General features: G+C 42.2%; 1 protein-coding gene across 3 annotated transcripts in view; it reads left to right on the top strand.

Annotated features, from left to right (window-relative positions):
* Positions 1 to 14,426, top strand: part of ACSL1 (acyl-CoA synthetase long chain family member 1) — a 65,437-nt gene that overhangs the window by 19,885 nt on the left and 31,126 nt on the right. For all 3 annotated transcript variants that reach the window (XM_073341795.2, XM_073341796.2, XM_073341798.2), the window contains exons 3-7: positions 4,529 to 4,643; positions 5,091 to 5,155; positions 6,886 to 6,987; positions 11,370 to 11,469; positions 11,627 to 11,805. In XM_073341795.2, coding sequence (XP_073197896.2) covers positions 4,529 to 4,643; positions 5,091 to 5,155; positions 6,886 to 6,987; positions 11,370 to 11,469; positions 11,627 to 11,805 — 561 coding nt within the window. The remainder of the gene's footprint in view (positions 1 to 4,528; positions 4,644 to 5,090; positions 5,156 to 6,885; positions 6,988 to 11,369; positions 11,470 to 11,626; positions 11,806 to 14,426) is intronic.

Raw genomic sequence — 14,426 nt, 5'->3', positions numbered from 1 at the left:
CTAACTGCATGTATGTGCAGGCACACTTGAAACTGCCTAGTCAAACCTGTATCATTCTAGCTACATGACCTGTTACCCATATTGAAGGATGTCTGAACAATAATAGCTGTTAGCTTGATAGCCACACGCCTTGCCCAAGTAACTGTGTAGAACTCAGAGTAACAGCCATGTTAGTCTGTATTTGCAAAAAGAAAAGGAGTACTTGTGGCACCTGAGAGACTAACCAATTTATTTGAGCATAAGCTTTCGTGAGCTACAGCTCACTTCATTCCACAGTATGCATCCGATGTATGCACAGTATGCATCCGAAAGCTTATGCTCAAATAAATTGGTTAGTCTCTAAGGTGCCACAAGTACTCCTTTTCTTTTTGTGTAGAACTCCACATTAAAATCTGAATGCACAAAAACAGGACAGGGAAGGAAAGGAATATCTTCAAAATGACAATGCACATTATGCTATTTTGTGGCTTTCTCTCCAGGCCTCAAACTGTTTGTGGTAAATTCTCAAATTGCTGCACTTCGAATGTATGTAAGTTATGTCAAGGGCCTAATTCAGAATATATGGACAGGTGCCTTCTCTAGCACTTTTTATAAATCCAGATAAACATTAGGGCATGCTAGTGACCTTTAGTGTCTCTACAGATGTCTAACTCTTCCAGTTGTTGTATGGCCCATATCATGCATGCAACATTTGAGAGCTCAGTGGGCTATATTTCTGGAAGACCCCTTCATGGTTGCTAGGTGCATTGCAAGGATTGCCACTTGCCCTAATGGTTTTTCAAGGATGTAGCTGCAGCCAAGAGGCTCTGTTGCAGGGGATGGGGGTTGTTCTTCATCAGTGAAGAGATACACAGATAGCTTATTGCCAATAAACTGCAATACTAGAGGGATTTCTGACCTGCAGGCGGTCCTATTTTTCTGATCAGGTGGAGGATTGGGGGGGCAGAAATCAGATGAAAGGTGTCCCACCTTGAAGGACTTTAGGGCAAACATTTTTAAATGTGGATGACTAACTTTAAGGGTCTCGAAGGGTGGTGTGTGCTCAGAACTGAGCTGTTAACATGCCTATCTATGAATAGTCGTCAAGTTATACACCTAGTTTGAAATTTACTTAACAAGTACATTCTGGGCAGTTGAAATCACTACTGCTGCTGAGAATCACCTGCCAGTGTGCTTCCCTCTTAAGCAAACTGAAGGTGAACAGTTCCTTGGCTCTTGAGGATGCAGACTCAAGCATCTCTTGGTGTAGATACAATCTTGTTTCATGGTGACCACGCTAATCTTAAATACAACCCTAGTCAACAGGAAATAAACCAGTGATTTTAAGTGGGAGCATCTCTCTTGCTGTGTCAAATGACAAATCTGAGTTTTGATCCATAGATCAAAAGTATGCGTGGCTCCTGTAGGTATTCAGTAAGGGCACACATATCCAGGGGCCATGTAGTACCACTTCACCTGTGAGTCGGTATTCTAAATGCCTGTGTTTTTAAGCAGAATAGAAGCCAATGCTTTGACTTCACGACACAACATTTTCAGGCCTTAAAACTTCCACTGCATGTCACTATGGTGAGTCCTTCTCAAACACTGAGTGGAGTTGGCCATTCTGCAGGATTTTTATCTCCCCATCTTGTATTTGCTGTAAGAAATTGCTACACTTAATCTGAAGGCTTGTCTACATACAGCTAGCTCCCAGCAAGCTGGGATGTGAATCTACACCACACACTAGCCAGCTGTGGACAGCCTATGTGTACCCTGCTGACGTGTAGTTCATTGGGAGTAGCTCAAACTTTGATCTACTCTAGGCAGTCCATGGCTAAAGTTTGAGCTACTTCCAATGAACTACACGTCAGCAGGGTACACACAGGCAGTCCATGGCTGGCTAGAGTGTGAGGTAGATTCACACCCCAGCTTGCTGCAAACTGCCTGTGTAGACAAGATTTAAGACGAAATAGAGATCTGTGCCTAAATCAACTTCAGTAATATAACCTTTAGAACTCTAGCTTAGCTTCCAGTTCAACTTAGTTCAGGTCATGTTCCACAAATAACCTGTAGCAGACTGATTAGGTAACACAGGACTTTCTACTGGGTCCCATGAAAACAAATTTGGCTCTTGTGTTTGGAATAGGAGTGTGCACAAATTCATGAGTTCCATTTTCTGTGTCTGAAGCCTATTGCATAAGCTATTCAATTCCTAAAACTAGAAACTGTGAAATAGCTGAAAAGAAAAAGCTTTAAGGTTTTCAGTGAACATGAATAAGAGTCTCAAGTACACAGCACTCCATTTGAAATGGAATACAGTACAGTGAGCCGCCTTCTTATGCTTGTACAGAGGAAAGGAAATCTTAGTGATGTGTACTTCTTGTGGCATAAGTAAAGGGCTTAAGTATGCCAGTATGCTTCTGAACTTAGGTACTATAGGAATACTAAGTGTCTGGAAGGGGCAAGTCAAGTGAAGAGACTTTATTCTTCAGAAACTTGTTTTCAGTCTAACAGTGAAGGAGTGTCACTGAAACTGTACAGTAAACATACAGAGTTTGACTTAAACCAGTGTAACTTGTTCTGCCATTAACTCTCCCTGATGAATTGCTAGTATATCTAATAAATTGTATTTTCCTCTTCCTTGAACTGCCAAAGTGTACATAATTAGGTAATTGACTGTCTCCTAGTGCTCAGTTGAGAATACCATAGACCTTGAGGAAAAGCCTAGACTAATACGTGAACAATTCCATGTGTAGAAGTCCAAATGCAATGTATACCACACAGGCACTGATTCAACTAGGCCAAAATTTGGCTAGGCAATAAAGCCTAGGTGTCAGCTCTGAACACTGCTACTATTTAAGAGCTTACTTGAAATCCTGTGCTGATCTAAGTAGATCAGAGGCTTTCAGACTTTTTTTTCTGGCCACCCAGTTGAAGAAAATTGATGCCCGCAACTCAGCAGAGCTGGGGATGAGGGGTTTGGGGTGTGGGAGGGGTCCAGGGCAGAGGGTTGGGCTGCAGGGGTGAGGGGTTTGGAGTGCAAGAGGGGGCTCTGGGTTTGGGGGGGCTCAGGCTGGGGAAGGGGATTGGGGTGCAGGAGTGGGTCAGGGCTCTGGGCTGAGGGTGCAGGCTCTGGGGTGGGGCTGGGGATGAGAGGTTTGGGGTACAGGAGGGGGTCTACTATGGGGGGGGCTCAGGGCTGGGGCAGAGGATTGGGGCATGGGGTTGGGGCCCTGGAAGCAGCCAACAGCAGGTCTGCCTCCTAGGCAGAGGTGCGCGAGCAGCTCCACATGGCTCTCCCACAGGCACCACCCTCTCCCAGCTCTCATTGGTTGGGACCTGGCTAACGGGAGTATGGAGTCCGTGCTTGGGACAGGGGCAGCACATGGAGCCCCATGGCCCCTCACCTAGGAGCTGGACCTGGTGCTGGCCATTTCTGGGGTGCAGCAGAGTGTCAGAACAGGTAGGGACTAGTCTGCTTTAGCCGGGCAGCACCACCAAAAGGACTTTTAATGGTCTGGTAGACAGTGCTGACCAGAGCCTCCACAACCCAGTGCCTTATATTCCATGACCCAGTACTGGGTTGTGACCCGCAGTTTTAAAACACTAAAGACAGTCTAGTTCAGTGAACAACTTGGTAGTTGGGGTCTTTCAGATAGAGATGAGTTGCACTGATGGTGAGAGCAACATGCATAATTCTCATATGTAGAACTTGAATTTCTTAAATAGGCATTCTCAATCAATAAAAGTACTGTAGGATTTTTTTAAGTGGTAGAATGAATCTAGAGAATAAGCTATGAACTTGAACTCTCAAGTTAATTGCTAGCTTCTCCTCTCAGCAGACACTAGCATATTTGAAAAAAGGAGGCTTCCTAAATTCCAAGATATGTTCTTAGTGGCCTATAAAAACTAGATCAGACAACTGGTTCTGAGTGCCTTAAAAAGGGAGTGTAAAAATCAAACTTATGGATGCTGGAATAGGGTTAAATAACTTGTACCTTGTGCTCAAAGCTTACTTCCTGTTCTGGTTAGGTGGTTCTTGTAACCTAATATGGACTTCAGTGAGGTACTACTGAGGATCTCTTAAAATAAAACTTCTCTCAAGAGTTGACTTGTTAAACAGTGTTATAAAATAGATGAATGCAAGCTTGCTTACAAAAGCAAACAAGATCTCAAACTTTAAGTGCATTGACTCTTTCCTCAAGTGTGTCCAGAGGTGAGGAAGCTAGAAGGAGCTAGCTTTTCTAAATGGTGCACTTTACTTAGTGTGTGGGGGGGTTTTATTTATTTATTTTTTAAATACTGGGCTCTTAGAGAACAAGAGTGCCATGGCCAAATTCTGCCCCTTCGTGCACCTATGGTACCTCATTCTTGCTGTTACTTTTAATGATGGGACTCATGAGAAGATCTTTCTAGATTTCATAACTTGCTCATCCCTTTTGAAACATTTTCGATCTTAGACTAGCCACCAATGTCTTCATGTTGTCATTCCTGTCTTCCAATATGTCATTAATCTTCCTAGCTATAAACATATATACTTCTTTTTTAGGGTGGTGAGCATGCTCGAAGATCATCCCTGCTTAATAGTGATGAGCTGTTGACATATTACTATGATGATGTGAGAACAGTCTATGAAATCTTTCAAAGAGGTTTGGAGGTGTCAAGTAAGTTTATAAAAAGTAGTCTCTTTGCTGTCAAGAGCTAACTTGTAGGGTTTGAGACAAGTGAGGCTGCGGGATAAGATGTTATCCTGTTGTTCAGTAGACAAATAATGCTCTAGCATATTAGGAGGTCAAAGGTAGTGTTTCAGAACTTGGGAAAGCGAAACAGACTGGTGATCTGATGTGAAGCAGGGCTGTGCAAGAAAAGTCCACCCTAGAGCACGCTCTGTTCAGTCTACACTGACCAAACAGGAACAAATGTGGGTTTGGCTTCTATAGATGTCCATTGGGATCTAGACCAGAGGCCGATAGTCTCTTAAAGGCTAATCCTGACAGGCAACTAGCTGAACTGAACAGCTAAGGTATCAAATAATTGAAAGGGAGAACACAGAGTTCTAGCCTGAACAAAACTGGAATAACTGTTACATGATTTTTTTTCCTTTTCCAAAGATAACGGTCCCTGTTTGGGTGTTAGAAAACCAAATCAGCCATATGAATGGATCTCTTATAAAGAGGTAAGCAGCCATTCTAGTTTTCTATCTTTAAACAAGTTGGGTTCCCCCCTGGTATGACCATTAGTATAATACCAATGATGTAAGAAATCTTGTAACTCTGCAGCTGTTTCAAGTAGTATCTGAAATTCATGCTGCTGTGACCCCACAAAAAATATTGCGAGTAGATAATTTCTAACAATGTCATTCTAATAAGACACTGCACTCTAGGGACAAGAGCTAATATAAAAAGGGAAATGGAGTGAAAAGCATTTCACAGGAGCCTGTGCATTTTAGAACTATAAATCTGAGTATGAACAGTCCCAGATACTATTGGGGGTACCTCAAATCACTGCACAACCCTTCAGATCCGATCTTAAGTTAATCACTTCAAGACTGTTCCTGAGAGCTCTATTCCATAGCCCTGACCTATTCAAAAGGAAGCATTTTCCAGATGCTGCGTAGACACCCTTTTTACCAGTCCATCTAGCTCAGTGGTTCTCAACCGATTTACCATTGTGGGCCACATATGCAGCTCTGTGTGGATGTGGCCCACACAAAATATATATACTACCTGTATGGCCCTGAGAATGTCACATGGGCTACAGCTGTGTCTTGATTAGACTGCAAGCAGCCTGCTGGTTTAGAACTAGCAGTTGCAAACACTTGATTAACGCCACACTGGGAAAACCCTGGATTTAAACTTTAAAACTACTGTGAGACTCTCCAAAAAAACAGATGTGTAGTATTGTTGGGGGAATGTACAGAATGCAAGTAGCAGATAGGAAGAAGTGATATGCTTATTGACATAACTGCTAAAGATGTCAAAAGCTGTGGACTGGCCCTAACATTATAGTTTTAAAACTGCTGTTCTAAAAGCTTTAATATATATAGTCTAAAACTCGTTGCATCATCTTAAGGTTTAGAACTATGAGAGGTTCCTTGTCTCTCCAGTTGATGCTTTTATTGGGCTCCAAACTTGTGATAAGGCTTTCCTAGAGTGTATTGCTACACTCCCTAAAATCTTCCTAGATGCTAGAATTTTCAGTTGGAGGAAGCAGGGTCTCCTTCAGGAAAGATGAGCCCATCAAAGTCCTTCCTTTAATGGACATCTTCACATTATAGGATGGTGGCTCTTTATCACATGTGCTTTACTTAGTCACATGGTGTATACATCCTTGTGTAGCATTCTGAATCTAGATTAAAGGGCCAGGATGGTGAGTCCAACTTTAGACCAATCAGTGGAGATTTGGCTGTAGGCATGATACTAGAACAAAACTCAGAAAAACTGGTTTAAGGAACAGCTATCCGGGGGAACCCAGTTTCAAGTACTGGAGAAAGATTTGTATCATTCAGTGCTTATCTGAATAGTGAACTAGATGGATGACATGCACTCTCCATGACTGAATCAAGCAGAACTTAGATGTTGAAATCATTCCAGTATTGCATCCCTTGGGTGGACTGCAGATGTGCAGAGTCCAGCTTCAGTCATATCCACCTGAGAGCCCTCAAGAATAGTGTCCTGAAGTGATTAACTGTTAACCACTGTGCTGTGCTCTACTGTTAAACTGGAGTAGGTTGACTGATGGCTATTGTAATGCCTCTCATCTAAGTCATGGAAACAGCCAAAAATAAGGCCTACTAGACTCTCTCCTGCCTACACTTTAAATCTCGATACCCCGTGTAAGATCAACAGATTGAGATGTGGTTTGCTGAGGAGTTTTCTGTTAACCTTAGTTGGCTTTCTGTTTTAGGTCTCAGAGAGAGCAGAGTATGTGGGTTCAGCACTACTCCACAGAGGCTACAAGCCAGCTCCAGACCAGTACATAGGAATCTTTGCACAAAACAGACTAGAGGTAACTAACTGAGGAACATGCTAAGTTAAACTTAAAAGAAACTGACCCATTCACGTTCTGAAACTATTGGATAGTGTACCAGTCTCCTAGTAAGAGAAATGCATTGGGGGTAGAGGGGTGCTATCATGGAGGCCTACAATTCTACATGTGGCAGCTGTAACTAGGAAACCAAGCTTGGCATCTAGTGTATAGTAGTTATTGCTTCCTTGTGACAGACCCATTGGCACAGACTCTTACCAGAGCCACATCTAGAAGGAAGGGGTAATTACAAAAGATGTAGGGAATCCCAGCGGACCTAACTCACCTCACCCTTTTCCACTAAACACTCTGGACTTCAGAGAGGAGACTTATCCCTCATGTCCACAGTTTGCTAGTTTGTTGCCCTCTAAAACTGGGTATCTCATTTTGAGTGTGGATTAATATTTAAAATGCTTAGAAATCTGTTTAGTATGGTGTGTGTGTATATAAAACTATAAGCCATACTTGTGCTTGCTAGTGTCTTGAAACTGATTTTTAGCAATTCCCCAGAGCTGCTAACCTCTCATAGGCAAACGCTAAATGCTATGACTCATGCTGCAATACCATGGACTACAACCTTACCAAATGCCTGCCACTTCTGTGTAGAATCTGCTCCATTCTATTAAATGCAGTGTCTTGGACCTTACCTTTTAAGTGAGCTGGAAGTGAGCCCACCGTCCTTTTCCAAAGGATAGTATGTTCAACTGGCAGATATGGAATGACGGTCTCAAGACTTCTAAACATGAAACACTTCTAGTGTCTTTTGAGACCATATTTAAGGCTGTTTAAAACTTGGGGAAGGCTTTCCCCCCTCTTCTCTCTCTTCCCCTCCCCACAGTCTCCAGTACTTTCCTACAGACTTTATGGATGTCCACACAGCCACAATTTCACCCCCTAAGACTAAGGAGAAAAGAGGCTAGGACATCTCCCACCTAATAAAACAAGTTTTAATAGGAAAAATCATAAGATGTTTAAAATGATAGGTTTCCACAAACTCATTGGCTCTAGTCTTCTGGATCCTGCTAGAGTAGGCGATGGAATAGGAGAGAAGGAGCCAGAGTGATGGTCTCTTGATATAGTGCTTCTCACTAGCAGACCTTCCTTGAGTATAGGTGGTGAATGGCCAAAAACTGGAGTACCCTTGCAGCATAACTTCCTCTCCTCAAGGGGATTAGTCAATGTATGTCTACTTGAGCTACAGCTGTTTGCAGTATAGATGTACCGAAGCTAGCCTTTAGCTAGCCGGGGTATAGGAGCAGTAAATGAAGATGGCTGCACCAGCCAAAGGCTTCTGAGCCTTACCCTTGTCTTTTATGGGATATAAATTACACTTCTCTGCCTTTTAGTACCTCCCGATGTCTTTGGACAAATCAGATAAAAGGCCTACCCTGGAGCCATGTAACTTTGGTCCCTGAAGGATGGGTGTATGTGACTTGTTTTTAAATTAGGTCATCAGTTAGATGGAAAAGGTTCACTTATGCCAGCGATTTTAAATATTGGTATCTTCCATATCACACTTCTGTGAAACCTCCCCTCATCCAATTTTTAGGAAGCTGGCATGGCCTTTGAGTCAAATGTCCTCAAAACATTACCAGTTTATGGGAATACTAAATATAAAATCGCTAATAAATAACTAGAAGGAAAACCCCAGGAAAAACCCTTGCTCAAACTGAGTGTATTGCCAGTAAATGAGTTTATAGATTTCATTTCTACTGCTTCTGCTATCTCAGACAGATGGTTTTTATGCTTGCAAACTACTATAATCTCCCTATTTTGCAACTTTATATTCAGTTTTTTCTGAATATAAAATTATCTCTTTATAGAAATTTAAAGCTTACCAATTTGAAATCTTTTGAAATAATAACACTTTATTTTGTCTACATGCCTGTACAAGCTATCCTCCTCCTCCTGTTCAGAGCAAAGAACTGGTGTCAGGACTCAAGGTTATAGCTGAAGATCCATCTGTAACTCCAGAGTGTGATGGGGAAACTCTCCACCATTATCTCTGTAACACAAAGGTGCTTGAATTCTTCTAGTGCAGGAGTATTTGGTGCAATAACACCTTGAAATCCACCGTAACAGGCACCTGGTAACATAGCAACTAAAATGGAGGCTACTTTCAGAAAAGTTTAAACAGTGGGTATAAAAGAAGTTGTAAGGCTCAGTCCAAAAATATTTAGGTGCTGTTATCAAGATGGCTTGATAGTGTTACAAGCCAATCTAGCAGGCAGGCCTGAACGCTGTCTCTACTGTGAGCAACTTGGGGTCAACTGTCGAGTCATTATACTGAACTTTACAAAAAGCACACTTCTGGAACATGAGCATGGAAAGATGATGCAATTTACTTATCAAATGCACTCCAAAAAAAAAAAAATCTCATGGCTTGTGTCTGGTTCAGCCTGGAAATATGTGGTACCATTAGTATAGGAAACTTGAAGTTTTCCTGGATCAGGTGAACAAACATAAGAGGCCTGAGATTTAGCAACCTTGGTAGCATAGTTAATGCAGAACAAAATGTTAGGGGATTAACCAATTTAATGTTACACAAACTTGGTACCACTTGTTCGGTCAATGAAGTAACTGGCTAATTTCCTCTGAAAACACTGAGGTTTTTTCCAATTTTTTTGCTTGAGTAAAAGTTTAGAGAGCCCTTTGGGATTAATGATCCATTTTCAGATAGATTTTAAAGATGCCTGCTGCTTTCACCACTAACTGGAATTGGTGAACATTACAGATCTTAAAAAATTCTCAGTCCTACAATATTGTAGAATTTGTGACAAACTCAAAGTAAGGAAGACTTGAGTTGTCTGTTTCTAGGCACACAGAAAAGCCAGGGAGACTTTTATCTCATGGTAGTCTCAAATCCTAGAATTTGGCATAGTTACATGGGTATTGCATATAACTGGTTCTCTTTAGTGAACAACTTTCACTGTCCTGTTTTTATAGAAATCCTCTGAATGCATGACTGCCTCATATAAGGATGCTTTAGGAACTTATCTGCCTAAATTACTTGGCATAAATTTGTAATAGCTATTGTGCTTGCTGGGATATGTAACTAATTATCCAGTAAACTCTTCCCATTTCAACAGCAACTGTCTGAGTACCAGTGGAGAGCTCCTCACCAACCAAAGGGCATATATCCAGCTCTGCATATATTCCACAATGGCTCCTTACTAACTAGGGATTTTCTGCCCATTTGGACTTGACTTATAGAAAGGGGGTGGGTGTGTGTGAGATCTCCATCTCCAAAGTAGTAGACCCCACCTTTTCAAGAGGGAAAGGTGACCATATGGCATTTGGGTTATTGGTGGTACACTTCAGACAACTGTCTATAGACTGGCTTGCATCAATTTGACAAATGTATTCGAGGCTCCTGCACACCTGGCCACTATCCGACTGCACTGAGTGACTAGCATTGACACTTGAAGCACTTCAATGATGGCTTATACAGAGGGGTGCTGTGTCAGGGATTGAAGTTAATCTAATAAAAGCACTGAATGAGTAGAAATCTTGTGTCCACACTCCCATGGACAGGTAGAATCAAAAGGAAGAAACTGGAGGGAGACCAGAATAGAATGGGTGTATGTAGGAGAAGCTAGCTAGTAGAAAAGGACTTAGGTTTTTGTTTCTCTTTTTTGTTTCTTGGGTGGGTGTGTAGGTTTTTGTCCAGAACTAGCATCTGTTACCATATAACTGAGAACTACTGGTAGGCCAGCTTGCTTGTTGGTACCTTTGGAAAACTAACCACCTATACCGGGGTGGTTACCTGAGCCTGAGAAGGAGCCAGAATTTACCAATGTACATTGCCAAAGAGCCACAGTAATACATCAGCAGCGCCCCCTCAGTCCACTCCCAGCATCTCCCACCCACCGGCAGCCCTGCCCATCAGCGCCTCCCCTCACCTCCCGATCAGCTGTTTTGTGGCTTGCAGGAGGCTCTGGGAGGGGGGAAAGGGGGAGGAACTAGGGCATGGCAGGCTCAGGGGAGGGCGTGGGAAGGGGTGAAGTGGGGGCAGGGCCTGTGGCAGAGCCAGGGGTTGAGCAGTGAGCAACCCCCAGCACATTGGAAGGTTGGCGCCTGTAGCTCCAGCCCCAGAGTCGGTGCCTATACAAGGAACCACGTATTAACTTCTGAAGATCATCTTCATGTGGCTCTAGAGCCACAGGTTGGCCACCCCCAGCCTATACTATGCCCTCCTGGGTAAACAAATGACTGTTAAAAGAACAAGTAACTCCTGTTGATCAAATCTCCAAACTGAAGATTTCTTTTTGTATGCTAACATCAGGTTCCCTCCGTTCAGGAGTCTTAGCACCCTGCTGTTTGGACTAGTAAACTCCTGTTGACTTGTGCTTTTCTTTCTACAGTGGGTTCTCATTGAGCAGGGGTGTTACACCTACTCCATGGTGGTGGTGCCACTTTATGATACGCTGGGAGCTGATGCAATCAGTTATATTGTGAACAAAGGTATGACTCTTTCAGCAGCTAAATATCAGATGACAGGCTGACTGGTAAAAATGGTTGTTGCCTTATTCAAAATAACCCTCTGATACAAACCTGTCTGGATCAGGTCTAATAATTAAATAAGTCAAACTTTACTAATAGCACTCTTCTCCTAATTCAGCTGATGTAGCACTGGTTTTCTGTGACAAATCTGACAAAGCCAAGCTTCTGCTGGATAATGTGGAAAGGGGAGAAACTCCAGTCCTCAACACCATTGTTATCATGGAATCCTTTGATAGTGATCTTGTAGAACGTGGGAAGAAGCGTGGGGTTGAAATTCTCAGCCTGAGAGAACTGGAGGTAAGCACTGAAGTCTTCCCCTATTTTACTGTTTCCACCCAGTATCTCCTCTATACCCATAGTTGTACAGTGAAGTGCCCTAGAGGGGTGGGGAGTTGGGGATTCAGCAGAGTAATTCATCCTGTTCAGATGGCTGGTTACAAAATCTTGATCTTTGACCAAGAGAGTGAAGGGTAAAGGTTTGACATCTGTTTACACAATACACCCTTTCTAAAAAGTAAACAATTCACTAGTAGTGTTTCACAATGCTTAAATGAGTCTACAAAATAACTTCCAAAGTGGATATAAAAATTAGTTAAACTGGTTCAAAGGTAACACTAAAATCTAAATCTTACCATTAATATTTACATCTAGAGGAGCTGTCTAAACAATTCTGCTATCCCTTTATCTTAGTCCTATTTCATAAAGTACCAGCTGCAATAAAACTCAAATGGTGGTGGGTTTATACACAGAATAACTACTTGTATGGATCTTGTTCAGGGCACATAGTCATGGACTAGGTGTCCCTGACAATTTGGTACTCCAACACCAACACTGTACCATCTTCTAGTTGGAACCTTAAATTAAGTCTTACCGTCTCTGCTAGTAAATGGACAAGGTTCAGCTGTCGTACATGTCTCCTGAGGTCAAGAAAATCTAGTACAGCCTCATTCTGAGGAATGCTAACATGGGGAGGGAGGAGCAAGTGTCTGTAGATTCATCAGTTTAGTAGTTATGAATCTAAGGCAGTGGTGAATAAAAGCAAATTACGTACTACAGAGAATGGGAGGGAGTCCCAGTTTTTCTAAAAACTGTTTCTGGAGTTTAGCACAACTGAACTGGGCTCCGTGATCTGGAAACTTAACACGAAGTGGTCTTGGTGGATTTTTAAACCACTTATACTGGCCCCACAAAACAATGCCAATGGAACCCTGTAGTGGAACACTGGCTTTCTAGGAGTACCATCATCTGGAAGTCCCTAAAACATTCAAAAGGTATATAACTGTCCCCCTGCTTCAGGCTGCCATAATGAGCTTTGATTGAGGCAGCGAAACTTCAAAGTACAGAATTTGGGCATAGGCCTGCAGTTTGCATCCTTCAAACAAAAAATGTCAGGGCTCATAGGCACACTTGTGACACTTCATTTTACTGACTAGATGGTCTATTCAAATGAACAGTCTTCAGATGTGGAATTTGAGAGAAGTGGCACATCTTTCCATGTCAAACTATAGAATTGTAAATTTAACTAGGCTTCAACTGGAAAATTGGTGAAGACAAGACTACTGATATCTAACTCCCAAGTGACATGTTTGATCCCCTTGTTCCTCACTAACTCAGGTAAATTCCTGAATTTCACTGAACCAAAATCTTTGCTGCAGTTAGACTGCAGGGCAAATGCATCCTCCTTTTGGTGAAGGGTTACAGATAACAAAACAGTGGAGGTCATTACCAAGGAACAGCTACTTGCATATGTTTGAGGGTGGGGTAAAACTTTTTTCTTGCTTAGGTATAGTGAACTTTCATGGCATCAATAATATTGCAAAACACCTAGTGCTTTTATTAGTGGTGAAACTGGCATAATTCTTAGAATGTTTGTTTGTTTGAACTTGACTTGTCCAAAACACAAAGAATAACCTGGGATGCTAAAACCAGTCCTTTACTTAAGGACTAGTGCAATTCTAGTACTTTAAAAGCAATTTTATTTAAAGAGTGGATTGCTGGTGGCTTGTAACACTCCAAATAAGCTGCTTTTATGAAAGCTTAACTATCCTAGGGCAGTAGTTTCTAGATTGCCCTTCTGGTAACTTTTTTTTTTTTCCCTCCTCCAAGTGATCATTCACTCCCATTTGTCCCCAGTGGGAGCTGCTGGGTACTGAGTGCTTATTTAATAATATAATTTTTAAAAAAGTGGCCCACAACTTGAAGTGCACAATACCTTGGAAGATAAAGTCTGAACTGCATTTGCCCAATTAATGGGGAAAATATTCAGTCCTCACATTCTAATACTCCTCTTACATGCAGTATCAACTGAGAGTTATCCCTGAAAAGTGTACAATACAATCAACATAGTCTCCTGGGTCTTACCAGGAATAAGTAATGTAGTACTAAACTTCTGTTGGCACTCCATCTCACAGCAATACCCTGATCCAATCCAGTCTTGTAAATATGGTGTAGTTGCCTGTCCATGATATCTTTTTCTTAAGATGTGCTTTAACATGGTCACAAATGATAGGCCATGGAAATGTTAAGTGCATTTTCCCAACACATTAAGTCTTTATTAAAACACACACAACCTGGACCTAAACAGCCTAAAATCTCTAATTTTTAAAAAGCAAAACAGTGCAGAGACTAAGGGTATGTAAACACTAGCCACTGGATCGGTGGGTAGTGATAGATCTATCAGGGATCGATTTATCATGTCTAGTGTAGACGCGATAAATCTATCCCCGATCGCTCTGCCGTCAACTCCTGTACTCCACCGCAGCAAGAGGCGAAAGCAAAGTCGACAGGGGAATGGCAGCAGTCGACCCTGCGCCTTGAGGACGCGAGGTAAGTCTACCTAAGATATGTCAACTTCAGCTACGAGAATAACGTAGCTGAAGTTGCTTATCTTAGGTCGATTTCCCCCCCCCCCCAGTGTA

Source organism: Lepidochelys kempii, chromosome 4, assembly GCF_965140285.1.
Source record: "Lepidochelys kempii isolate rLepKem1 chromosome 4, rLepKem1.hap1, whole genome shotgun sequence".
Lineage (NCBI taxonomy): Eukaryota > Metazoa > Chordata > Testudines > Cheloniidae > Lepidochelys > Lepidochelys kempii.
Note: the sequence above shows the minus strand (reverse complement) of the source record. Positions and strands in the feature narration are given on the sequence as shown.